Raw genomic sequence first — 27,201 nt, forward strand, 5'->3', positions numbered from 1 at the left:
GGATTCTGTGTCTCCCTCTCTCTGACCCTCCCCCATTCATGCTCTGTCTCTCTCTGTCTCAAAAATAAATAAACGTTAAAAAAATTATAAATAAATAAACATTTTTTTTAATATATAGAATACTTTTTAAGGAATAAAGGCTGGTCCTTGAAAAGATGGATAAGTGAGGCACACTTCCGGTAACACTTACTAAGAACAAAAAGAGAGTTGGGTACAAATGAAATACAGGACAAAGAAAAGGGGTGGGGGAAGCATCTAGACACATAATGGAGATTTAAAAATAAGAAGGGACACCTGGGTGGCTCAGTCCATTAAGCATCTGACTCTTGGTTTTGGCTCAGGTCATTATCTCACAGTTCATTGGTTTGAGCCCTGAGTTGGGCTGCACGCTGACAGTGGAGCCTGCTTGGGATTCTCTCTCCTTCTTTCTCTGCCCCTCCCCTACTCATAGACTCGCTCTTTCTCCTGAAAATTAATAAACTTAAAAAAAAGAAAAGACAGAAAAGAAAAGAAAAAAAAGAGAAAAGAAAAGAAAAGAAAAGAAAAGAAAAGAAAAGAAAAGAAAAGAAAAGAAAAAAGAAGGAGGCGCCTGGGTGGCTCAGTTGTTAAGTATCCAACTCTTGATCTCAGTTTAGGTCATGATCTCATGGTTCATGAGAGCCCTCATTGGGTTTTGCACTTGGGATTCTCTGTCTCCCTCTCTTTCTGCCCCACCCACCACTTTACATACACTCTCTCTCTCAAATATAAGTAAATATTTTTTTTTTATTTTTTTTTCAACGTTTTTTATTTATTTTTGGGACAGAGAGAGACAAAGCATGAACAGAGGAGGGGCAGAGAGAGAGGGAGACACAGAATCGGAAATAGGCTCCAGGCTCCGAACCATCAGCCCAGAGCCTGACGCGGGGCTCAAACTCACAGACCGCGAGATCGTGACCTGGCCGAAGTCAGACGCTTAACCGACTGCGCCACCCAGGCGCCCCTCAAATATAAGTAAATATTTTTAAAAAATTCTTTAAAAAATACGAAATACTTGAGGCATTAAGAGAAGTATGAGTGACTGTTCTAGCTAGAGGCGGAGGGAGAAGGCTGCTCTTCCTGTCCCCTCCCACTGAACCCACAGCCAAGCAGAAGGATCCTGAGCTTGCCAAGCACTTCTTTTTCAAAGGGACTTCCACCAGTATCCAAGAGGTCATTGTTCCAAGTGTAAAAACTCCTGAGAGATGGGGCTCAAGTTCTGAGGTGAAGACGATCCTACTCTGCATCCACTTCCTCGCTATACCTCAGTGAGAGCCAATTCCACCCAAGTGGGACTGTGCCTGGGCTTCTTCCTCAGCCGGTGATAGTGGGGGCTGATGGTGCTGTGCTGAAACAAAATCCAGGAAGAGGAGAACCTGTCATCAGCACTAGACGCCAACATAGAAGCCATGAGACCCGACTTCCACGAGTTACACTAGCTCCTGGGACCATACCTATGTCTGACCCAAGAAGTAGATATCCCAGACCAACTTCAAGAGAATACATGATAGGGAAGATGGGCCTTCACCCATCTGCTGCCTGTATTCCCCCTAAAGCCCACTTGGACCCGTGCGGTAGAAGCTGTCCTTGCTATATCCGTGGCCTCGCTGCTGGAGATGAAGCACAAGGCTATGACAGACTTGCACTCCGCAGAGCCACCCACACATGCGTCTAGGTAGAACCATGCCCCAGAGGTAGCCAAGAACAGCACGGACCTGAACCGTGCCCTGGAGATGAGTTTCACAACGCAGAACCCTACTGCCTTGAAGACCAGCTTGTTGAGTTCCAGTCTGCCTTCTCTGATGCCCGCCAGGGAACCTGTAAGATGATGGAGTACTAGAAATGACCTCTAATCCTTCTGGCCTGGGAGGCACCACTCCTTGTATTTCAGTCTCACTCTCTCCTGGTTCACCACTTGGGGCTTTGTGGACACTGTTTTTCGCTGTGGAAGTTTTCCTTTCTACATCAGCATCCCTGCTATGGATGCAGTGCTGAGGCGGTAGACTGACACTCCCAGGTTCATCTGACCATGACCTTGCAGTCCTTTCGAGGACTGAGTCTTCAGGTGGAGGAGCTCCCTGAGGGTGTTCAGAATACCTAACTCTGAAAAGGCACTTGGCACAAGAAGATCTGTTCCCACATAGCTGCGAGTGTGGCTTTTTTCTTCCCTCCTACTTTGTGTCCTGCTGAGGCTCAGAAAATTTGGAGTCAGACCTCCCTCCTTCCCTGATGGGTAAGTTCCTACAGAGGGAAAGAGATCATACCCCTTTACCATACGGTAAGGGCTTCCACAGCTTCTCCTAAAGTCTGACGTTGGCATGGACCTGATTAAATTTCAGATGGAAGCTTCTGGAAGTCTGCCCTAGCAACAACTTCATGTCTTCTGAGAAAGAATATTGACCTGAAAGCCTAGAAATGCCCACCATTCATTCCATGGGCTACTCCTCATCTCACAGATGGTTAGAATGCAAGAAACTCAGGACTGCCCAATGAGCTCCCTGGTGGTGGTAGATTTTGGGGGAGGGGGCTTTTTGAATCTGTTCTCCGGAACTTGGGATGGGAGCCCCTGTTGACTTTTAGCTCATCACTGGAAGGTTGGTGTCTGATACCTTCAGAGTAGCTACATAAATATAGGAGGATAAAAGACAGTTCTTTTAGGTCTAAAAAACATCTTTTTGCTCTATCCTTCAAAATGATGTTCTTCTGTCCTGAGGTTCTGGGCAGTTCTCTCAAGATTAGAACGCTCTCTGACTGCAAGGGGGCTATACTTCCCGTAGACGACCTTGCTCTTTAGGAGTGCCATGACAGTTTCTTATGTTCTTGAGTTTCAACAGCAAAAAGGTTCATGTCCTAGGAATGGTTCTTATGCCTCTTAGAAGGTGTGGGTCTTTTGTGCAGATCTTGGAGATGTTTCACATCAGTCTTAGCCTTGCAGTCCAGCCACAGAACTGTTGGCCTGTTAGAGTCTCTGAAGCTTTGGGTTTTACCAGAGATCCAAGGTCATGCCCATTTTGTGGGCCAAGTGTTGTTCTTGGGCAAACTGGCCATTCTCAGAGTTCTACACTGTTCTCAGGGCTCAGGAATGCTTAGATTTTTTGAAGAAAATTTCTTCTGGATAGAACGTTTGTTTTTTTCTCATTTCCTTGGAGATACGTTTCTAAAAGCATTTTGTTCATTACAGTGTTAGAATTCCTTAATGAAATGGCTAAATTCAAAGAAATATAAAATACTAAGTATTGAAAAGGAACAGGCACTTCAATCAGTCAATAAGAAGCCAAAGAAATTGAATGAAAGTTAAAATTTCTTCCCCTCTTCACCAAAAGAAAACTAGTCCTAGTGGTTTTACAAGTTTTACCAGACTTCAAAAAAGAGTTAATTTCTATATTATGTAAAAAGTTGTTTCAGGGGTGCCTGGGTGGCTCAGTCAGTTGAGCGTCCGACTTTGGCTCAGGTCATGATCTCACAGTTCATAAGTTCGAGCCCCACGTCGGGCTTTGTGCTGACAGCTCGGAGGCTGGAACCTGCTTCGGATTCTGTGTCTCCCTCTCTCTGCCCCTTTCCCACTCATGCTCTGTCTCTCTCTGTCTCTCAAAAATGAATAAACAAAAAAAAATTTTTTTTTTAATTTTTTTTTTCTTTCAACGTTTATTTATTTTTGGGACAGAGAGAGACAGAGCATGAACGGGGGAGGGGCATAGAGAGAGGGAGACACAGAATCGGAAACAGGCTCCAGGCTCTGAGCCATCAGCCCAGAGCCTGATGCGGGGCTCGAACTCACGGACCGCGAGATCGTGACCTGGCTGAAGTCGGACGCTGAACCGACTGCGCCACCCAGGCGCCCCCCAAAAAAATTTTTTTTTAAAGTTGTTTCAGACAATAGGATAAGAGCAGCTAAACATCCGACTGTTAGTTTCAGCCCAGATCATGATCTCATGGTGGTGAATTCGAGCCTTACACTGGGCCCTGTGCTGAGCATGCAGCCTGCTTAAGATTCTCTCTCCCTCTCTCTCTCTCTGCCTCTCCTCCCTACTCATGCTCTCTTTCAAAATAAATAAATAAACTTAAAAAAAATACTTTTACTTTTAAATTAAAAAAAAAAGAAAATAGAATAAAAGGGAGAGCTACCCAGCTCATTTTATGAAGTTAGTGTAACCTTGATACCAAAACCAAATAATGACAGTTAAAAGAAAATTAGAATCTCATTTCACTTATGAGATGGCTGTAAAAATTCTAAACAACATATTAATTATACGAAGCAGAAAGTATATTTTTTAAAAAGTAATCACAAGCAGATGAGACTTACCACAGGAACTCAAGCAAGATTTGTCATCAGAAAATACAACAAAATAATTTGGGGTGCCTGGGTGGCTCAGTTGGTTGAGCAACGACTTTGGCTACAGTCATGATCTCATGGTTTGTTTGAGCCCCACGTCGGGATTTGTGCTGACAGCATGGAGCCTTCTCTGTCCCCCTCACTCTCTGCCCCTCCCCACTAGTACTCTATCTGTCAAAAGTAAATAAACATATAATAAAAAGAAAATACAACAAAATAATTTAACATATTCATAGACTGAGGGAGAAAAATCATGATTGTATCTCAGCTGATGGCGGAAAAGCATCTGATAAGTTATACACCTAGTTAGAATAATAATAATAAAAAACTACCAAAAACCTCTTAGCAAACAAGGAATAGAAGGATATGTCCTCAACTTGCTAAAAGTTATATATCAAAAGCCTACAGCAAATAGTATGCTCAATGGAGAAATTCTAGATACGTTCAGTGGAGGGTTAGGGTAAGAAAACAGTGCCAGCTACCACTATTTCCTGTTAATGTAGTGTTGGAAGCACAAGCCAATGCTCTAGGGAAAGAAAAAGAAACAAGTGTAAAGATTGAGAGGAAGAAATAAAACTGTCATTTTGTATCTACTCGGAAAAGCCAATGGAAGCAACAGAGTTTTAAGACTAATAAGAAAGCTCAGCAGGGTTGCTGGATTCAAGACAAACATTAACGAGCATTTCTGTACAGCAGCCATCATCAACTAGAAAACAGAATAAAACAAAAGCATTTGCAAGAGCAACAAAAACTGTGAACTAATTAGTTCAACAAAACTGTGAGCTATTTCACTGAAGCAAGAATACACAGACCTTCATGGAGTAAACTATGCAATTAATAAAGGATATAGATGTTTAAAACAAAATGAGAGGGGTGCCTGGGTGGCTCAGTTGGTTGAGTGTCCGACTTTGGCTCAGGTCATGATCTCGCAATCTGTGAGTTCAAGCCCCGCGTCGGGCTCTGTGCTGACAGCTCAGAGCCTGGAGCCTGGAGCCTGGAGCCTGCTTCGGATTCTGTGTCTCCCTCTCTCTGCCCCTCCCCCACTCAGGCTCCGTCTCTCTCTGTCTCGAAAAAGAAACATTAAAAAATAAAATAAAATGAGAGACATTTCATGTTTTGGGAAGGATTGACTCAAAAGTATAAAGATGGCAATATTCCCCCAGTTAGCTCATTTACTCAACAAAATCTCAATCAGAATTTCAGTTGAATTTTATAGGAACCCAATGAGTTTTCTCTAAAATCTATATGGAAAAATAAGGGTCCAGAAATAACTAAATCAACCTTCCAAAATAAGAGTAAAGAGGAGAGTTTTATCATTCCAAGTAGTAAGACATGCTATCAAGTCAGAACAATAAAAGCAGTGTGCTGTTAGCTCAAACACAGACAAAAAGATCAGCAGGACAGCATAGAGAACTCAGAAATCGGCTTTTATACGAATATGGGAACTTAGCATATAATAAAGTGGGAGCTACAACTGAACAGGAAGAGAGAATGGACTGTTCAGCAGATGATGTTGGGATAACAGTCTCCCTATAGGGAGAAAATAAAACCGGCTCCCTATATGGAGAAAAATAAAGTGCAATCTCTACCAAGCACCACACACAGGATGCTTGAACTTGTCAGTTATCAGATAAAGGCAAATGAAAGCAGCCCTTTATAGCTCTCCCCCCATAAAACTGGGAATGTGGTTAATATCAGGTGGCGGTGAGCCCGTGGGGCTCTAGGGTCCTGGGCAGTGCTGACTCGGCAACTGTTCCGGATGATGGCGCTCTGGCAACACTTAGTCGATTAACCCAGCATTCTGGTCCCAGACCTGTGTTGTTTTGTTTTGTCAATCTTGCATAGATCCACAAGGACACGTGCAATGGTATCATGATGGCATTTTTGGGGTGATGATGAGTTGGCAGCAATCTGGATGTCCATCCCGGGGTCTCTGGGTGATCAAAATGTGATGGGTGCGCACTGTGGGGCATCCTGCAGCAAGTCAGAAGAAGGGGCTTAAAAACAGAGGATTGGACTTCCGGTAGTGGCAGCGGGAAATGGGTTACCGGGCGGTGTCTAGGCCTGTGCCGAGGGGAATCCGGCGGGAATCGGATCCATCAGAACCATCACTATGATGCCTGTGGGCAAGAACAGCAAGGTGCCGCAGCACATTGACTGCAGGATGAGGTGTCTCCTGCAAGATGGCCGTATCTTCGTTCACACCTTCAAGACTCAACAAGCATTCGAATTCAATCCTCTGCGACTGTGATGAGTTCAGAAAGATCAAGCCAAAGAACTCAACGTAAGCAGAAAGAGAAGAGATACTGCTTTGGAGGGGAAAGCCTGGTCTCAGACGATAGTAGAGGGACTTCCTCCCAAAGATACTGGCATTGCCCAAGTGCCACTTGCTGAGCTGCCGGGGGTCCAGGCAGAGCTGCTGTCAGAGGAATCCAACTGGTGTTCCAGGGCCCCAGGTTCCTACAGGACTTGCTGGACCAGTCAGAGGGGCTGGTGGGGCACCCAACAGGTGGTGACCCCGCAAGGAAGAGGCACGGTGACAGCCACTGCAGCTGCTGATACAGCCAGCACTACAGGGGACCCAAACCAGTGTCTGCCTGGCCGTGGAGGTCTTCCCCCACCTATGGGCCAAGGGGCACCCCCTCCGGGCATGATGGGCCCACCACCTGGCATGAGACCTCCCATGGGTCCCCCAGTGGGGATCGCCCCTGGACGAGGAACTTCAGTGGGCATAGCCCTCTGGGGATGTGGGCCCCCTCCCCTGCAAAGCAAGGGCCCCTCCCCTGGGAATACACCCACCAAGACCCTAGACTCATCATGGCCCCTATAAGTTCCCTCGCTATTTCCTGAAAGGCTGTACATGGTCCTTTTACTTCCTTTTGGCCTGTGAAATTAGTTCATAATAAACTCTTAAGATTATAAAACAGAGGCACCTGGGTGGCTCAGTCGGTTAAGCGTCCGACTCTTGATCTCGGCTCAGGTCATGATCTCGCAGTTTGTGGGATGGAGCCCCGTGTTGGACTCCCCAGCTGACAGCGCAGAGTCTGCTTGGGATTCTCTCTCTCCCTCTCTCTCTCTGCCCCTCCTCTGCTCACTCTCTCTCTCTCTCTCTCTCTCTCTCTCAAAATAAGTAAATAAATGTTTAAAAAAAACCACAAAGAGGGGCGCCTGGGTGGCTCAATTGGTTAAGCGTCCAACTTCGGCTCAGGTCATGATCTCACGGTTCGTGAGTTTGAGCCCCACATCAGGCTCTATGCTGACAGCTCAGAGCCTGGAGCCTGTTTCCGATTCTGTGTCTCCTCCCTCTGCCCCTTGCCCACTCATGCTCTGTCTCTCTATGTCTTACAAGAAAGAAAGAAGAAAGAAAGAAAGAAAGAAAGAAAGAAAGAAAGAAAGAAAGAGAGAAAGAAAACCCACAAAGACCTCTCGTTAGGATGGGAAGACATGTGCGTAACCCACCCAAGGCAGAACACCACAGGGCGTGGGGCCACCTTCCAAGTCCACCTGGCTGCCTGGGCTCTCATCCCAACCCCGTCACTTACTAGATGTTTGACGCTGGGTGAGTTGCGTCACCTCCTGATACCGGTTTTCCCATCTGTAAAATGGGGATGTAAGAGTCTCTTTTTCTTAGAAGTTTGTCCTGAGAAATAAATAAGAGAATACGTATAAAGTACTTAGCACAGTGCCTGACCCAGAGTGACCTAAACGCACCGAGCTTTGAGGAAACTAGCCAGGGTGTGGTCGGTCACGCATCAGTTAGAATACCCATGAAACAGGGAGACATGGGCTCTCTGCTCTGTGGGGTTTGAAGAAATCTTCACAAACGAAGGGCATAACCCAACAGGCGAAGGCAGCTTTTCCCTGGCAGAGCTGGAGGAAGATATTCCAGGGGATGGAAAAGCACTAGGTTGGAAATAGGAGGCCTGCTTGGGGGGATGGGGATTAGTGCCCCGGGGCTGGAAGGTCAGGTCATTGGCAAGGGGAGGAAAGGTCCTTTTAGGGATGTGTGCAGGCACCCTCCTGGCAGAGGAGGAGGTTCGGGGCCCTTCCATTGGCTTGAGCCTCAAAGCTGGAGTCGGGCGACCATCGCAAGACTACTGCGGGGTCAGGCAAGTCTCCGCGAAGGGAGCTCCCTTCCCACCATCCTCCGGCCTTCTGGAGCGGAGGGGGGGGGCCTCCTCCCAAGACTTGGCCACTCCCAACATCCAGTACCCCCACCCCGGAGCCGGGTGGGAGGCAGGCAGGCAGGCAGGCAGGAGGCTTCTCGCGGGGGCTGTGCCGGGTGGGCGGTTTTCCCAGAGCAAGGAGTGAAGCGCGACTGACTTGGCGCCAGCTCCCTCAGACACAGACATGGTCGGCTGGGTGACCAGCCTGCCCAGTTAGCCCGAGCCCGGGGGGCTCCCTCAGGCACTGTGCTCCCGTCCTAGGGGCCGCAGCACCACCCTCCAGGGGTGTGGCATGTCACGGAAGGAGGTCAGAAGGCCACCAGCCATGCCAGGAGTGGGGCAGACCCCGGCAAAGGCCAAGCTGCGGCTGGCGGCAGGCACTGGCAGGAAGAGGAGCCGCCCGTGCGGGACAAGGCAGGACCTGTGGGAAGAGACAAACTGGAGGGACCAGATGTGGAGCAGAGCTGCCCCCAGCTTAAGAGGGGCCAGGGCCCCCGGCAGGGTAAGGAATCACTGGCCCTGTGGAGGGAGCGGGGAGGCAGGAGGGGAGGGGCTGAGGCATCACCTCTGCTGGCAAAGCCTCACTCGGTATGACCGTCCCTTTCCAAGAGGGGGACACTGGCACCCGGGACTCCACGGCTCCACACTTGGGTGGTTGGGATAACCGAGCTGGTCTTACCCAGAGCGCCGCTCAGAGAGCTCCTTTTTCCTTCTCTGCTGTAGCTGCCTCTTCATGTCAGGACCTGGCTGGGCAAGGATCAGCCCTGCAGAGCAGGGGTGGCTCTGTGCTCCCTGCGGGCCCAGGGCACCCCGACAGCAGGATTCAGACTGGGCCGTGGGTACAGCAAGGGCTAGAGCGTTAGGAAGAGTAAAGGACTCTCAGCTTCTGAGCTGCCATCTGACCCCAAGTGAGACCCTCTCTCCATTTCCTCAGCCATAAAGCAGGGCAGGACTGAGAGTGCACAGAGACAGCGTGAGGCCCTCGGGTCTCTGCTGTCCGGCGCATGGCTGCTCACTCTAGAACGTTCTTAGAAACCAGGGGCAGATGGGGATCCAGTCAGACCCACTGACCTGGGGTCCTCTCTGCAGAGCGAGGCCAGTCCCGAGAACGCTGCTCGGGAGCGGAGCCGCGTGAGGACGCTGCGCCAGGCCTTCCTGGCCCTGCAGGCCGCTCTGCCCGCCGTGCCCCCTGACACCAAGCTCTCCAAGCTGGATGTGCTGGTGCTGGCCGCCAGCTACATAGCCCACCTCACCCGCACACTTGGTCGGGAGTTGCCTGGCCCCGCCTGGCCACCCTTCCTGCGTGGACTCCGCTACCTGCACCCTCTGAAGGTAGGCCACGAGCTCAGGGCCTCAGGGGGTGGGGTTTGGGATGGACTGGGCTTAGGCCCCCGGCCCTGAGCAGAGCTGACACTGGGACCAGCTGCTTCCTGCTCTCTCGGAGGGAGAGGAGCCAAGGCTGGCTCTTGGGACTGCGCTGACCTTGGGTGTAGTGGGGGTGGTGATTGGAACTGACTTCACGAAAATGCGGTTCCTCCAAGAGGAGGGAGATTCACAGAGTCCCAGGACTCTGGGGTGCCTAGCGGCAGGGGAGAGAAAGGAGCGGTTTCCGGGGCTGGGGCCTGGGAAAGGAAACCGCACCAGGAAAGCCCTAGATTCCAGGGCACACCACCCCTTCGTACAACGCCTTGGTGTCCCCTGGACTTCTGCCGTAGGAGGGATCCCCCTCTGGGAGAACAAGGTCTGAGAAAGCCTCATTCTAGAAGCAATTGAGCTGGGGTTGGGGAGGAGTTTGGGGGGTGCCTCCTGCATGCACCACCTCCCCAGACCAGGACCTACCTTTTCGGAGCCTCGGTTTTATCAGATGTGAAAGGGAAGAGGACGTGAGCCTTATTTCTCCTTCCGGGGCATGAAACGAGATCATGAATGAAAAGTATAATTAACAATATTCACCATCGCAATAACGGCAATAACATCACTTGGGTGCTAAAGTGATGTCAGGAGCTGGGCTTAGCGCTTTGGCCATCTCTACCTTTTAGTGCGCAGAAGAACCAAATGAGGATCACTTTCTAAGTGAGGAAATCGAATCTCAGGGAGAGTAAGTGGCTAAATGCAGTTTGAACCCAAAGGCGTCTGACCTCAGAGCCCATGCTTACAGCCACCAGGCAGGCCAAGGGGACGGCACTGTAAGTTGCTGTTTGCAGAGTGTAACTGTTATAGAGGAAGGGCCATGCTTGCCCTCTCAGGATAGATACAGCCCTGTGATGGGGTCCACCTTGTTTTTATAGAGGATACTTTCACTATCTCTCTCCCTGAAACACAGTTCTGAAACGTCTTGAAAACTTGAGATTGTTTTCTTCCATGCAAATATAGCTTAAATGCCAGAATTCGAGACTACGTGGGGGCAACTCTGAAATACTGACAGGGGCATAGTCACTTCCTTAGCTGTAAAACGATGAGCAAAGTAAGGCCCTTGCACGTAGGAGGTAATGGATACATGTGTTGAAGAAAGAACAGATGAGAGCTGGTTTAGGTCAAGAACTTGGGCAGTTTGGTGGGATAGGATAGTTTGCTGGGGGCAGTGCCCCTTCAACTCCCCCGGTAAAGGGGCTGCCAAGAGGAGGGGAGACCTCAGGGCAGAGTAACCTAGTGTTTTTGGGGTTGTCCACACTCCTGCTGGAAGAATGGGTGACCTTGGGAGGTCTTAGACGGACAGAGCAGCACTGATAAGTGTGGCCAGAGGCACTTGGGCGGGGGGCTGGGCAAAAGAAGAGGTCGGGACCAGTCAGTACCAGGAGGAACCTCTCCTTGCCCTAGTTCTCTGCCCTCCCCACTGCCTAGCCCCTGGCCATTGCCAACACTACCATCCACCTCCCTCCCCACTATTGGGGGGCTCTGTTCAGGGCCCTTGCTCTCCTCGAACAGCACCTTATGGCCACCAGGCTGAGGTGGTCAGGAGAACGCATGGGGCCATAAGTGGCGGTGAGTCCGAGACCACTATCAGAGCAGTGATGAGGGAGGGCTCGGGGAGGGGGCTAAGGAAGGCCATGTTTGGGGTGCCAAGGACTACAAGGGGCTGTAAGAGTGAGTGTTACTCACTTACCATCCCCATGTCTTGCAGAAGTGGCCCATGCGATCTCGTCTCTATGCTGGAGGCCTGGGGAGCTCTGGCCTCGACTCCACCACAGTCACCACCTCAAGCCAAAGAACAAAGGAGGCGGAGGCTGGGCCCCAAGTCTCTGAAGAGGCACACGCTCTCTTTCCCACGAAGCCACTCTCACCAGCTCTCGGGGACAAATGAGTATCACACTTGCCCTTTTCTCCTAGACTACAAGTCGAGCTTAGAGACTTGGATTCTCTACCAGCCCTGCCTGTCTTCACTCTGACTCTCAGCCCTCGGATCAGACGGACTCAGGTTCAGCTCGCGGGTTCCAGCATGCAGACCAGGCGAAGCTGCGGGCCCTTCAATGGGAGGGGACTCAGAAGCACCGGCGGGGGTAGGGGGGGCGCAAGTGCTCATCTGGGCACCCGATGGGGGGGTGACTTCTCAGTGGCTCCTGCTGTGGCAGCTGCAAGGGAAGTGGGAGAGGAAGAGGTTTGGCTGGGTTGGAAGTTGAGTTAGGGCACCCTCCCCCCCCCCCGCCCCGCTTTTCTCCCCTAAGCCTCCCACAGACACTCGGAGAATGCAAGGACAATGACAAGGCTGTGCAGGTGCAGAGGTAAAGGCCTAGGACAGCAGCAGCTGCGGGTGCTGGTGGGAAAGTCTAGGGCCAGACATGTGCGTGTGAATAGAACTGGGCCGGGTCACGTGGCCAGATCCTGGCGACACGGGGACCTGTCGTTATTGCTCCACAAACCCTTCCCTGATGGCGAAGAAGCAGCAGGGAATTTAGGAGTCTTGTCCGCATGATGGTCTCTCCAGCAGCCCAGCATCACTACATTCCCTCCCTCTCTGGGCCCCGAGACCTTCCACTCTTTTCTTGGTATGACTTATACTTACAGGTTAAGCCAGAAAAAACTACATTGCTTGCATTCCAGTTTCCACAGAAACTTTTAGATGGTCCCAGCTGCCTAGTTTGAGACGATCTTATCCCAGAGGCAGGTCTATCTACCGGAAATGAACCAGACAGCACCTTGCATCTAAAGGATATTGATGGGCCTGATTACATCCTTGAAGGACCTTAGAGAGAGAACAGATATCTTTTCCAGAGGATGATAATTACAGCCTTCTCTTTCCATTATGTTAGAAACCCAACTTCCAGGACAAACAAGATAGGCCTGGGCTCAGTGGGTTCTTTGTATGATTTTTGGCCTGAGGTCTCACTGGCTCTGGAGTTATTTCTACCATCTGGCTACAGACAACTGCCCCAGAGGCAGCTGTGCCTTACAGGCGCTGCCCTCCTAGGCACTCCCCTCCTAGGCACTCCTTAAGTCTTGCCACGGGGTGCCAGAAATCTGTTAGAGTTTTAGTGGAATTTCTCTCTGGCTCTGAAGAAATAACTTAAGGACTAATCACAGAAGTCTACACATACTGAAAGTAACTTTCCTTTCCAGATCAAGTATAGCTTCAAACCCAAAGGCACCTGAAGTCCAGACAGAGAAGTAACCAGCTTTTTAAAAAAATTTTTTTTAACATTTATTCATTTTTAGAGACACGGAGCACGAGCAAGTGAGGGGCAGAGAGACGGGAGACAGAGAATCCGAAGCAGGCTCCAGGCTCTGAGCTGTCAGCACAGAGCCCCCACACGAGGCTCAAACTCACAAGCCAGGAGATCATGACCTGAGCCGAAGTCAGAAGCCCAACCCACTGAGCCACCCTGGCGCCCCCAGAACCAGCTTTTTGTTAAACATCAGTGCCTCAGAGCGGGAGGGGATGGGCCAGGCCGACCCCGAATGGGGTAGACTTAGAGCCACCGTTGCCACTGTGAGACTAAATGAGGTTCTGGGCAGGCCGGGAGTGGCCAGAGGCCTGGGCTCTGAAATGACGAACCACGGCTCCTCCACAGGGCTGGCCAGGGCCTCAGGGGAAAGGGGCTGAGGGGTGACTCAGCAAGTCGGGGTGGAGGCTGAAAAAGACACACAACACGCCAGCCACAGGCTGCATGGGATGTGGGAGAGCGGCTGATCCGTGGCTGGGAGCCACGGGGAGAAGGTCTCAGCCAAGGCCGAACTCGTAAATCTACCAGGTCCCCACCGCGGGGCCTGGAGAGCTTGTGCAGAAGCGCTTCTGAGCAGCTGGGTGAGGCCAGGCAGGGGCAGGGACCAGGTGCGGGTGGGTGTGAGCGCAGTGTTCTCCACGAGACCATAAAAGTCCAGCTTGAATATTCTATTTTTAAAGCCAAATAGCAATGTCTTCCTGGTTGAGTCTGAAGGTGGTCGGAAGAGGAGCAGATGAATTTCTTCCCAAGCTGGTGGCACAGTCTTTTTCTGGGGACGAAACTGGGAAAGCTGGTTTTAGGTGTATGGAGGCTGCCCCAGCCCACCCCGCTCAGACTCGAGCCTTTGCCCAGCAGTATCAGACCCCCTCCTGCGCCTGACCCCGTAGACACAAGGACAGCAAAGGAAGATGAAGCTGGCAGAGGGTGGCTGAGGAAGGACAAGCGCCATCCCATCGATACAAGTGGCTTAGGCTGCCTCAGGCTCTATCCGGGCAAAGCTGTTTTCCTTCGTGCCCAGGCCAGTCTGGGGTCCAGAGGCCGTGGCCTCCAGCCAGAGAGCACCCAGCACAGGCCACGTTGCCAGCACAGGGCTCTGAGAAGGCAGGCAGAGCCAAGGGAAGGACCGGAGCATGAACGGGAAGAACCAGACGAAATGTCAGGTCAGAGACTTGGATCCACAAACGAACCAGAACCAGGAGTTCTTTGCCTCTGCCGCAGAGGAAGAAAACACCTGCTCACTGGGAGACTTTTTATTCCCACCGGGTCTAGGGGCATGCGGTAGGCAAGAGTAGTAAGGGGCAGGTGAGACTCGGGTCCAGAGACAGCTTGGTCCCCTGCGAACAGGGGTTATGTGGGAAAGAGGCTCCGAAAGGAAACAGAAGCACAGAGGACAACACGTCACTAAGGTGGCCTAGCTCAGGAGTCAGAGGGATGCCTGGCCCACTTGGTTAGCTTTTCCTGCCTGCCCAGGTGCCCAGGACACGAGGTGGGAGGGGAGGAGGCAGTGATGCTAGGACGGCTTCCCCAGAGTTGGATGTGCGTTGTTTCCTGATGAGCGGCAGAGCCGCAGGGCAGAGGCTCGGGCCATGAGAGAGGGAATGGCTAAGGAGAGGGTAGAGACCGTCGATTTACCACTTGGGAACTAGGTAATTAAATGGCAAGATCTAGTCTTCTCTGAGAAATTTCTTTTCTCTTCCTTTGGAAGGCGCCTGGCTAAGTCACATGCCACCGTTCTCCCTCTTTTGTGGCACAAGCCCTAAACTCAGGGCACCTGCAGGCTTGGTATTGTAGATCAGGAGCTGGCTCACTGGCCACAGCGTATCAAATCCAGCCCACCCCCTCCCTCCACCCACCGTGTTCCTGTAAATAAGTTTTTGTGGGAATACAGTCACATCCATTTGTTACACATACTATGGCTGTTTCCTGATACAGCACAATTGAATAGATGCCATAGGTTAAGCCTAAAATATTTATAATCTGGTTTTTGAGGAAAAAGTTTACTGACCCTCGCTCTAGATCATAGGTACTAAAAGTGTGGTCTGGGAACTCTGGGGGTCCCTGAGGCCCTTTCAATGGTCTAAGTGGCCCAAACCATTTTCTTTTCTTTGATGTTTATTTATTTATTTTGAGAGAGAGAAAGCATGACGGCCTGTGCACAAATTGGAGAGGGGAGGGACACAGAGAGAGGGAGAGAGACAGAGAGAGAATCCCAGCAGTCTCCACACTGCCAGCATGGTGCCCAACATGGGACTCGATCCCACAAACCTTGACATCATGACCTCAGCCAAAACCAAGAGTTGGACGCTGAACCGACTGAGCCATCCAGGCACCCCTAAAATCATTTTCATAATACCAGGCACTATTTGCCTTTCCTTACTCTTCTCTCATGAGCATAGCAGAATGTTCCAGAAGCCATACAACATGATATTGCAACAGATGGAATGTAGAAGCAGATAGGAGAACCCAGCTGTCTATTGCAACAGACATTAAAGGTATTTGCAAAAATGTAAAACAATGCCACTCCTCTCACTAAATATTTTCCAATATGGAAAATAATTATTTTTCATGAAAACATTATATATATTCACATACAGTGGATTAATTAATGTAACTTTTAAGTAACAGCAAGATGTCAGCTGTTGAGCAAAACAGAGGACAAGGGACCACCCGAACTGCCTAGGGCAGGAGCTGCAGGATTAGGTGCAACCTACAGAAGGTACTGGAAGAAGGTGACCACCAGCCACCAGTAAGGTATTAGCAGGGACGGAAGTGGGAACTAAGGACCAGTGCAATGAATAAACTGAGAAGTTATGAAGGGGCAAAGACAATTGAGGTTTTTTTATCTGAAAAGAAACAAAAATATGATCCAGAAATCAGAAGAAGAACAATCCTCCACAGCAAGGAGGCTAGAAGGAGAAAAACAAATTCAGTAAATCAGGCCTAAATCACATCAGTTACATCAGGCTACAGTGGGCTGGAACCTCTGGGTTGCGGCCAAGTTGGATGAAAATAGATTCTATGTTTCACATCTCAGAAACCACAGCTAACTGCAGGCTGGGTGGCAGAGCCCCTGGAGCTCCTGGTACAAATACAGGCACACTCTCTATAAAAGTGCTTGGGGAGGGAGCCAGCCATAACTGATGCACCCATGTCCAGTGAAGAGAAAACTATGAAGGTCCCATAGGCTCTGAGAAGTACAGCAGCATAAATCAGAAGTTGATGCAAAGCTCAGTTATAACCGCTGAAGTGTGGGCATGTGCCAAGCCTGCTGGGAAGGGCCACACACATCTCATCGCAAGAAGCCATTGGCCCTGATGCTGGGAGGGCTGCCAGATGTGTGATGTGCCAGTCAGCAAAATTCCTCCTCCTCCACGGGCAAGGCTGGTTGAACGTGCCGCTCTAACACAGTTCTAGTACTCCACCATCTGGCCAAGGAAGTGAGCCTCCCCTTGACCAGTCTCACCTATCTTGGCAACAATGTGCCACCACCATTAGTTCCCTGGACATAAAGGCAGAGCAGGGCACACCCTTTGTGCTTTGGGGAGCTGCGTCACAAGAACACGCCACTGACCCGAACGGGCAGGCGCCCCATACGTTACTATAAAATGAATATCGACTTGTGCCTTTAAAAGGGAGAACTCAGGTGGGGGATACAATGGTGTTACTAAAAAATTATGAAATCCTAGGCTGTATTTGAAATCCCAGACGGGGTACATACGGGACCCAGGGTCAGCAAATTTTCACGGAGTTCCTGTTATGTGCTAGCCAGGGGCGTGTGGGGCGGGGAGAGGAGTTGAGGGAGGAGTACGACTGGAGAGCCCTTTTTGAAAGGCAGTGTCACGTTGTAGAAGAGATCTTGATATTGCAAATCATTCCAAGAAACCAGCTGTTAGAAACACCACCAGTGAAGCGGTGGGTGTGTTACTAACGCTGTGCTTATTTAAGAACTAGAATGGGTAGGGGCCCCTGGGTGGCTCAGTTAAGCATCCAACTTCAGCTCAGGTCATGACCTCACGGCTGGTGAGTTCGAGTCCCACCAGCATTGAGTTCTGTGCTGACAGCTCAGAGCCTGGAGCCTGCTTCAGATTCTGTCTCCGGCTCTCTCTGCCCCTCCCCTGCTCATGCACACGCGCGCGCGCGCACACACACACACACACACTCTCTCTCTCTCTCTCTCTCTCTCATTTATAAATAAACATTAAAAAAAAAAAAAACTAGAAGCGAAAGGGACTGGTCTCATGAATATTAAAAGAAGCCAGAGCCTTCCACAGCTTCCCAGAAACAGTAAAAATCCAAAGTCAATCATCATATGTCCATCCTCCTCAAGCCCTTTTAAGAAGAAAAGTGTTATTTTCAGCTAAAGATGACACAGAAATTGGTGGTGCTTCCTGTCCCACACCCTTTACTGGAGGACATTTTTTCCTTACGGTATTACAAGGATGATCTTTGTCATGATTAAGTCAGAAGTGGAACTATCAAAAAGCCGCCCCCAAATTGACAAAACATCTATGTTGAAATATCCCCTCTGACTTTACCAGAATCTTTTCCACTTAAGTTTATATCCTAAGCCAGGGAAATCACCTATTTTGAAACAACTCCTACCTGTTCCCAAATTGCAAAATTATGGAAGAAAGTGACTCTGATGTTTTTTTCTTTAAGGTGTTCTTTTTTTGTTTTGTTTTTTGGGTTTTTTTTGAGAGAGAGAGAGACGATGGGGGAGGGGCAGAGAGAGGGGGACAGAGGATCTGAAGCAGGCTCCATGCTGAAAGCGGACAGCCTGGTGCGGGGGCTTGCACCCACAAACTGTGAGATCATGACCTGAGCCAAAGTCAGACGCTTAACCAACTGAGCCACTCAGGGGCCCCGAAGTGACTCGGATCTTGATAGAAGTGTATCAAAAGGGACCGATCAGTTCTCCCATAGCCTTTATTTTATCCCAACTCGATGTGGTCCTGGATGATCGTCTCATTACCCGGGGCAATAATTCCTCACAGGTTTCGTTCAATCTGTGCTCCCTTTACCTGTGCTCCCTTTACGGCAACTACGCAACTCTGTTTCTCCAGAGACACTCTAAACAAACACGAAGAAACAGAGCAGAAAACAGAATACTTGGGTTTATAAAACATACTTGACTGTGAACTAGAAATTACCTGCTTTATATAGGACTCCTGCATGAGGGACATGTCTTCTAAGAAAACTCGGTGGACTTCCATTTCTGACAATATGGTGGACCTGATATGTGGAGAAATCTTCCTGGTACAGAACACTCAAAATGATGGATCAAATATTGAAAATATATTTTTAAATGTACTTTTGGGCCAACAGAAAAGTAGGGGACAAGAATAAGAGAAGGGATAAGAAACCATAAAACCAACACTGGTAAGCCAGCACTGAGGCCAAAACTGCCTTGGCAGTATCTGCCGATCGTTGGTGCCCCGAGCCAGGGTTTTAATAGGCCAAATTTGGATACAAGAGACAAAGCCTGGGGCCTATACAAAATGGGAAGTTGAGTCAGAGATCCTGTCGCAAAGCTGGGGTTGCCGAAATGCAATACCCTCAAGTATGTAAAAGAGAGTTGACCATACTTGCCCAAATAGACCTTGGCTGGGGTGGTGGGAGTGAGGGGGGGAGGAGCTTCCCAGAAATTTCTTTTTTTTTTTTACGTTCATTAATTTATTTTTGAGAGAGAAAGGTGTGCACAAGCGAGTGGGGGAGGAACAGAGGGAGAGACAGAGAGAAGGAGAGAATCCCAAGCAGGCTCTTCACTGTCATCTCAGAGCTCGAGGTGGGGCTCGAACCTACGAGTGGTGAGATCATGACCTGGGCCAAAATCAAGAGTTGCCCGCTCAACTGACTGAGCCACCCAGGCACCCCTTCCCAGAGATTTCTAAGCCCTCAAACCTTGGGGGCAAAAAATGCCAAAAATTTTCATGAGTCTCAATTTAGGAGTGTTTCTAGGCACAAGCAAGTACAATTCCTCTGTAGAAGAATATCCTTTAAGTCTAGCCTTCGAAGGATTCCCATGAATAAAATTCTAACAAACTTGGGCACATAGCAGTTATAAACATCTGAAAGAAGCATAAGCCCCCATAAGCCAATGATGGCAGAAACACTGAACTGTAGAATCACATTTGCAATGACTGAAGATACTGTAATGTTTAGGTACATCATACCCATTAGACATGCTTCCTGTGTTTAAAGAAATAACGAGTATTTTGAAAAGACAATCCAGGAACAACAAACTAAAAATGAACAGGCAAAATTGGGGAAAATCATAATTTGTTGCAATTAAAAATATAATATTTTATTTTATTTTTTTAAAAATACAATATTTTAATTAGAAACCCAGCAGATGATTAGAAACTGCTGAAAACAGAACAAGTAAATTAGAAAATACATGTGAAGAAACTACTCATAATTCAGGACATACAGACAAAGAAAAGAGATGAAAAACAGAAAAAGAAGACTTTGGAGACTATATTCATGGATCTGGAATAAGGAGATACTGTTTAAAGAAAAAACAGCCTAACCCTAAAGGAAAAAATGTAAAGTTGTACCACATAAACTTAAGAACATCTATTCATCACAAGACACCAGTTCAGAGAATGAAAAAGACAAGTTCACAGACTGGGAGCGGATATTTGCAATGCATATAATCAAAAGGGTTTATACCAATGGTGAGAGAAACAAAGTCAAGAAAAACGTAGTTGAAATTAAATTCCCTTACAGCCTGGAGCCCACTGATAGATATCAGAGACCTGCATGCAGTGTGTAATACTTCCCAAGACGTGTATGGCTGCCTTAATACCTTAATGTTTACACTCTCTTAAAAAACTAAAAGCAACCTTATCTTGACAATAGCTAAATCTTCAGGGTCCTGTGAGACCCTGCTTTCAGCGTCCAGAAATTCCTTGGAAACTAACTTTATCTCTACCCCCCTCCCAAACCTAAAACTACATAATCAGTCCCTCCTCACAACCCCAGGGCAGCTATTTCTGCCCATGGGTCCTGTCCCCGTGCTTTAATAAAATCACCTTTTTGCCCTAAAGACATCTCAAGAATTCTATCTTAGCCGTTTGCTCACGAACCCCACTTCAAATTTCATCAAGAACATATTAAAAATCCCCACAGAGCAATAAGAAAAAGCCGGACCATCCAACTGTAAATAGGCTAGAGACTTCACGATGCACCTTAAAAAAAAAAAAAAAAAAAAGTGGGGCTTCAACTTGCAACCTCAAAATCAACAGTCCCATATTCCACCAACTGAGCCAGCCAGGCCTCCCAATGAGGAACCTTTTTAAAAGTTTTATTTATGTAACTAATCTCTACACCCCACTGTGGGGTTGCAACCCAGGACCCCAGACATCAAGAGTCGTGGGCTCCTCGGACCCAGCCAGGCAGGCGCCCCACGAAGATACTTTCTAATTAGGGAGGATATCCCAATGGTCAAAGATGGCCAACTTCAATAGTAATTAGAAACATGCAAATTGAAGCAGCTCTTTCTGCCCACGGGTCCTGAATCAAACCCGTCTCCCCCCGCCGGGCCGGGGGGGGCCCGGAGAAAAAGAAATACGCATATTGAAATCACAATTCACAATCACCAGAACAGTTATTATCTGTATCTATTAAATCCAGCAAGAACACTCCTTGGTATACACACCCAAAATACGAGTACACAAGAATGCTCGTAACAGCATTATGTGTAAGAGCCCCAAACTAGAAACCTGTACTCGTTTCCCGTAGCCGCCGGGACTGGCCTCCTCGCAGCTCAGTTCTCTTTGCCAGCTGGCTCCTTGTTAAAGTCCGCCAACAGGGGGTGCTAGAGGAAACCTGCAAAGTGGGCGGGGGAAGCGGGAATGGACTTGCGACCCACGCCAGAGTGTCGTGGTGGCAACAGCTCTCCCCACCCCCGGCCCCGCTACCCTTCCCCCCTACCCAGTTCCCGGCCGCCTCAGGCGCCGCGCTAGGTTCGAGTTTCCAGCTTGAACCCTCCCTACAACTAGTCTCCATTGTGCCCCTTAAAGATACCACCACCAACGCTCCAGCACTCCTTCCTCCGCGGTCTGAGTTCCACCTCTCCCAGGCTCCTCCTCTAAGCTTCCGGGTTCTAGTAAACTTGTAACTCTTAGCCCTTTGTTAACCGCTACCCGTCCAGGAGCTTCTTTCCGTGGCCACCTGTGTTTTCTTGGCATTTCCCTTCGGCTTTTGCCACCCTTGTAATAAATTTTCTCTGTTAACTGGTTTCTGTGTTCTTGACTGGACCCTGACTGATAGGACAGCCAAGGTTTGATTCGTTCGGAATCTGCCCTGCCTCCTGACCAGGAATGCATTGAACATCACTCCCGTTTTAAATAGGGAACCTGAGGGCTGCGACAAGTTTCACGGATCCTCATAGCCTCAGTTGGTTGTCCATGACGTCTTGACACGGTTACAGAAATCAGCTAGGGCCAAAGAGAGCAGAGCATCTTGGGTGTCTATTAGTGTGCCTGCCAGGAGGACAATTAGGTTCGCACCAAACATGAACACACTCTGGCTCGACTTTTATTTATTTGTTTGTTTGTTTATTTATTTATTTAATTTAATGTTTGTTTATCTTTGAGAGAGAGAGCACGCGAGCAGGGGAGGGGCAGAGGAGAGACAGGGAGACACAGAATCCGAAGCAGGCCCCAGGCTCCGAGCTGTCAGCACAGAGCCTGATGTGGGGCTCGAACTTCGGAACTGCGGGACCATGACCTGAGTTGAAGTTCCACACTTAACCGCCTGAGCCACCTCGGCGCCCCTCGACTTTTTTGCCCCCGTGAATGTGCACGGGAAAATAGCATCTTTCCTAACGTCTTCGTGCCCCTCTTCAGGTAAGCTGTTGAGGAAACTAAATTTGAGAACATCTAACTCCACAGGTGCCCTGCCTGCCGTTGCCATGGCCACCATTGTGTACATTTGTGTTTAATAACGTCATTGTAAGGGCTGATTCTTTAACCAGATGGCAAACATGTGTGCAGAGCTTGCCCAGCAAAGGAACAAGAAAGTTATGCAATTTGTAAGCAAAACAACTTGAGCCAAGACCTTGCTTGATGGGCCATGATTTTTCAGTGTTCTTCCTCCAGCGGGCTGTACCAACCATTATGAATCCTTAGAAACCCAGACCACCTATCCTCCCCACCCCAAATCCCTCATGGTGTATAACTGTCCTACCTCACCATTGGTTTAAATGGTTCACACCATTTAAATTTGTGTCTAAACAAGGCAGAATACAAGCCATTATTCAGAAACCTATTTTTATTTACACTGTAAGCCAGAGTACTCTCATAAGATTTTCCTAATGCATAAATTCTAAATTGTGCCACAGTTTGGGTTCTGCCCAGCGGCATCAACCATCCTTGGGATCTCAGCTCCTCACTTCCGCAAATGCAATGTCGTATTATTTTGCTTCAGCCACCTACGTGCACGGTCATGCCCTTTACCATTTCATCACCAATAACTGCACCGCCTCCAAACTCCCTATTTCCAGAATTCTGACTTGATATTTTGATCCTTATCGCCTATCCTCCGTCTTGCTTAGGCTAGAGCATGCAGTCCAGTATATCTTGAACCTTACCGAAACCTATGACTCATATGCTAACCATCTGCCCTCACGTCCTCACTTCCTCTTTACTCATCTCGGATCCTCTGTTCGTTATTGTGATTGCTCCCTTGCAAATACCTCTATCCCTTGCCCCCCTTCCGCTGTTTTTGCTTGGCAACACCCTGACCCTGTACTATTTTCTACTCCAACCCTTGCCTGAACACTGCGGGAGATGAACACACCGTTTAGTCAGTGGCCTCCCTTGAAATTCTCACCATGGGTCTCAGATGGGCGACTCAACACTGTGTGGCAACTTTCCCCAGTGTGTTTACTTTCCACATTCTAACACACTTATTTCCCACTCCTTTTCTCCACTCAGACCTCCCAGCTTACCTTCACCACATGGCTTCGTGGAGAAAGCAAGAACCATCAGGCAGGAACCCCTCTATCATCATACCAACAACCACACCTACCAATTTCCAGCTGTGTGCCCACGCTCCCAATACACAATGTGCCTTCTATGTGGACCAAGGTCCCACCCCCTTTTGCCCTTAGGAGGGCCTCACTTCTAAAAATATTCCCTCCGCCTCCTTCTGAATCCTTAGATTTTTCCATCCCTGGGTCATTTCTCCCATTTAAATCAGCCTACAAACACTCTCTCAGTATAACACCTTCCATTAAAAAAACTTCTTTGACCTCATAGCCCCATCTGGCTATGACCACACTTCCCTGCTCCAGTGCATAGCAAACCTTTAAAAAAATACTCTCAGTTGTCTTTCCTCATTCACTCAATCTAACGTATATCTCCCTCTTACCTCTAAAACTGCACTGATGGGGTGCCTGGGTGGCTCAGTCGGTTGAGCATCCAACTTCGGCTCGGGTCATGATCTCGACGTCTGTGGGTTTGAGTCCCACATCGGGCTCTGTGCTGACAGCTCAGAGCCTGGAGGCTGCTTTGGATTCTGTGTCTCCCTCTCTCTCTGCCCCTGCCTCACTCATGCTCTGTCTCTCTCCATCTCTCAAAAATGAATAAATGTTAAAATAAATAAATAAAAATAAACACAAATAAAACTGCACCGGTAAGGTCATTAATAGCCTCCTTTTTTGCCAAATCTGATGTTTGTTTCTACGGCCTCACCTTAGTGTTTTAAGTATCATTTGACTCGTTTGACAATTCTGTCCTGTTATTATTATTGTTGTTGTTTTAAGTAGGCTCCATGCCCAATGTGGGGCCTGAACCCAGGACCTCGACATCAAGAGTCGCATGCTCTACATGCTGAGCTAACTAGCCAGAGAGAGAATCCCAAGCAAGTTCCACAGCCTTTTTTTTTTTTTTTTGAACTGAAGGGAAACTCTTTTTAGTCTTTTTATTAAAGCAATCAAGTTTAAAAACGAGCTGAGGTTAAGCAAAAAGAAAGAACACGAAACCTTCCACAGACGCACAGACAGATAGACAGGGGGCAGGGATGCTGGCAAGGGGCCTCCTCATCAGATCTTCTCCATCTTGGAGATGAGGTTATCACCGATTTGGGTCAGTTCCTCATTTTCCTTAGTCTTTTGCTCAACTCTGTTGTTTCTTTTTTTCTTTCTTTCTTTCTTTTTTAAGTTTATTTATTTATTTTGAGAGGTGGGAGGGGCATCGAAAGAGGGAGAGAGAGAGAATCCCAAGACTGCTCCACAATATCCGTGTGGAGCCTGATGTGAGGGTGGCTCGAACTCATGAACCATGAGATCACAACCTGAAGTCGAAATCGGACGCTTAACCAGCTGAGCCACCCAGGTGCCCCAACTTTGACCTTCTTGAAACACTTTTCTTCTCTAGGTTCCCTAACCAACTGTTCCTTCGCCTTCTCTGTTCTGTTCTTAAAGGTCAAAATAGCATTGTACCAGGATTCTCCCACAGAAAGTTGTGACACGGAGGCTTTTCTTTCCAGGAAGCAACTTTATTCCTGCCGGCACCATTCAGTTGGGTTCGTATCCGAAGAACTGAGCCCCAAATGTCCCGTGGCATAGTTTTTCATACATTTTTTATTGTTTTGTCTCCCATATATGGTAACACACACAAACAGGTAGTCTGATTCAGTAGTCTCAGTTTACAAGGTCATGAGGGATGTTGTCACATAGGCACATAACCAGGTTACCTTGAAGTTTTCTGTTGTGTTTTGTTTTTCTTTTCTCTCTTCTTTTTTTTCCTCTCCTTATGGAGGGGACCTTACCACATTCCCCCCTTTGATGCTCGGACCCCTGTATTTTGGGTCTAAGACCATCAACTTGGTTTAGAGGTTTATATTTTTATAACATTATTACATGAGTGGCCGTCCTTTTTATTTTATTTAAAAAAATTTTTTTAATGTTTATTTATTTTTGAAAGCGAGAGAGAGAGACAGAGCATGAGTAGAGGAGGGGCAGACAGAGAGAGAGAGACACAGAATCTGACACTAGTGAACTCCAGGCTCTGAGCTGTCAGCACAGAGCCCGATGCCGGGCTCAAACCCACGGACTGCGAGATCATGAGCTGAGCGAAGTGGGACGCTTAACCGACTGAGCCACCCGGGTGCCCCCGTCCTTTTTAAATCATGGCCTCATTGAGACTGGAGACAGACCGTACAACCAAGGGAGCTAAGCAGGGGAAGATTAAGCACCCTCCCAAAATGAGAGGATAATTCCTATGAGGGTTTTGAATCCCCCATGAGTTGAAAACCATCCTCCAAATAACTCCCCAGGGTTCCAACAGTTCCAGGTCTGGACTGGACGTGAGCAACCTTTTTTATTTGATCTGTGATCTCCTCTATGACTCCTCCCTCATCATCTATCTGTAGGCAGCAGTTGCACGGGTAAAATCCTCCGCAAACACCTCCCTCTGAAGCAAGCAGGTAATCTAAGGCCAAGCGATTTTGATAGATGGCATTGAGCATTTTCGTTTGCTGCTTGGCCAGTAAGTTAAGAGCTCTGGCAGTTTTATTGGTTATAATTTCTACAACTGCTTGCAGTCTGATGATGCAGTTTGGCATGTAAATGGGAGTGCAGTAGCCCCAGGACGCATCCTCTGCCCAGGCGGCAGGGCCGTAATACCGGATTATACGCTCTGGAGCCATTTATCTTCTTTTTAACTGCCAATTTGTAAGGCACGCTGCTTCCTTGGAGTCTCCCTGTCCCCATACACTTGGACTCCCAAATGTTTCCCCCTGGCAAGTGGGAGCAGGAAGAAAGATGGATGAATAGTTTCCAGCACACATGACCCTGACCAGACTGAGAGAAGTACTATGTAGGCTGTCCTTCCACGTGTCTAGTATAATCCACCTGGGACCCGCCATTTGATGGCCGCGTTGACACTGTCTCAGGCCTCTTGGAGTTGAGAGAGGTTAGATAAGGGGTGGGGATCTGGCTCAAGGTGATCTTGGGTCCCCCATCACTGGGTTTTTTGGGCAGTTGAGTTACAGAATCTTTGGCCTAGGCATGTTAAGTTTTTAACAGAGACAACGATGAACTTTTTCCCCATTAAGCAAGACAGTCTTTCCCAATAATTGAGCTTTTGAGAAGCCAAACCCTGGTTGTAAGACGGGAGTATTTTGGTTTACTACAAGGTTTGTGGGGATCTACTTTTCTAGTCTCTTACAGCCATTGTTTCCCCATTGTTTCATTGGTACCAATGACGTATCCTATCCACAAAAGGAAGGTGAGTGCTAACAGAAACCTCTCACCACATTTCCAGCCGGCCGGGGCGGCCTCAGCCAATCCTGTGGCAAAGAGTAAAGCAAGAATCACGAGAATAGTGAGAAACAAGGTGTGACAGTGCATCACAGTAAGGAAACATATAGAAAATAAGGACAGTCTTTTGTTGCATCAGACCATCGATTCCTCAAGCTTCTGCAGTGCGTAGATTAGTCAACTTCCGGAGTGACTAAAGCAGGGCTGCAGTCTCCTGGAGCCTCTGGAGTTGCAGATTGCTTTTTTTTGTACGGTCAGCTTGCACAGCATTGATGGATCAGGAATGCACTCCCAGTTTCGGGACGCTGGCTTCACTCTGCTGTAGTGAATCCAGGGACCCACGTTGGCTACATTTACTGCAGGAGGGGTGGACAAAATGACAGTGAACGGGCCCCTCCTGAGGGGTTTTAGGTGTTGCACATTTCACTCCTTTATCCATATTGCATCGGATTCACAGGCGATCGCTCCCTGACCCAGCGGTGTAAGGTGGTTAGGGTAAAGCTAAGGGCCGGCATCTGTTGTCGTAGGGTTAGGTTGTCTGTCTCATTTAGATCCCCTCCTTGTGCCCTGGATAATGGGGGGAGGGTGCCCATAAAGGATTTCATAAGGGGAGAAGCCCAGATGTTTCTTCAGCCTCCCACCTGCAGCTGCAGTCTGCCTCCCTGAAGGTCCCTTACCTCTTCCTGCCTAATGTTCACCCTTTCCCTATTTATTTCTCCCCTGGAACAGGGCCTGTAACTGCTGTTAGGGAACAAG

The 27,201-nt window shown here is 48.5% G+C and overlaps 2 protein-coding genes, 1 long non-coding RNA gene and 1 pseudogene across 7 annotated transcripts in view; 2 read left to right on the top strand and 2 right to left on the bottom strand.

Moving 5' to 3' along the window:
- Nucleotides 1–11,794, bottom strand: part of PRR30 (proline rich 30) — a 19,888-nt gene extending 8,094 nt beyond the window's left edge. For 2 of the 5 annotated variants that reach the window (XM_040496302.1, XM_040496299.1), the window contains exon 1: nucleotides 7,894–9,662. The gene's annotated coding sequence lies outside the window, so the exon portion shown is untranslated. Of the gene's footprint in view, nucleotides 1–7,893; nucleotides 9,663–10,356 lie in introns of those variants that run through there. The other 3 variants (XM_040496301.1, XM_040496300.1, XM_040496303.1) reach the window with 3 other exon arrangements.
- On the top strand, nucleotides 6,235–7,161 carry LOC121044252 (small nuclear ribonucleoprotein-associated protein B'-like; annotated as a pseudogene).
- Nucleotides 8,810–11,959, top strand: TCF23 (transcription factor 23). The gene is made up of 3 exons (XM_040496306.1): nucleotides 8,810–9,019; nucleotides 9,607–9,849; nucleotides 11,639–11,959. Exons 1-3 carry the CDS (start codon nucleotides 8,810–8,812, stop codon nucleotides 11,816–11,818), a joined length of 633 nt encoding a protein of 210 aa, XP_040352240.1. The 3' UTR covers nucleotides 11,819–11,959.
- An 8,820-nt stretch (nucleotides 11,960–20,779) lies between these two features.
- On the bottom strand, nucleotides 20,780–21,530 carry LOC121044254 (uncharacterized). Its single transcript, XR_005797220.1, has 2 exons — nucleotides 21,204–21,530; nucleotides 20,780–21,005 (listed from the first exon to the last, which is right to left on the bottom strand). It is a non-coding gene; the product is annotated as an uncharacterized LOC121044254 (long non-coding RNA).
- Nucleotides 21,531–27,201: the final 5,671 nt, after the last annotated feature.

Source organism: Herpailurus yagouaroundi, unplaced genomic scaffold (assembly GCF_014898765.1).
Source record: "Herpailurus yagouaroundi ecotype Mexico unplaced genomic scaffold, PumYag 188, whole genome shotgun sequence".
NCBI lineage: Eukaryota > Metazoa > Chordata > Mammalia > Carnivora > Felidae > Herpailurus > Herpailurus yagouaroundi.

What these genes read in the sequence shown, in the direction of transcription:
- TCF23 (XM_040496306.1), top strand. Translation starts at nt 8,810, where the DNA reads ATGTCACGGAAGGAGGTCAGAAGGCCACCAGCCATGCCAGGAGTGGGG. An exon ending in GGGCCAGGGCCCCCGGCAGG is followed by an intron (nt 9,020 to 9,606) that starts GTAAGGAATCAC and finishes TCCTCTCTGCAG; the next exon opens with AGCGAGGCCAGTCCCGAGAA. An exon ending in GCTACCTGCACCCTCTGAAG is followed by an intron (nt 9,850 to 11,638) that starts GTAGGCCACGAG and finishes CATGTCTTGCAG; the next exon opens with AAGTGGCCCATGCGATCTCG.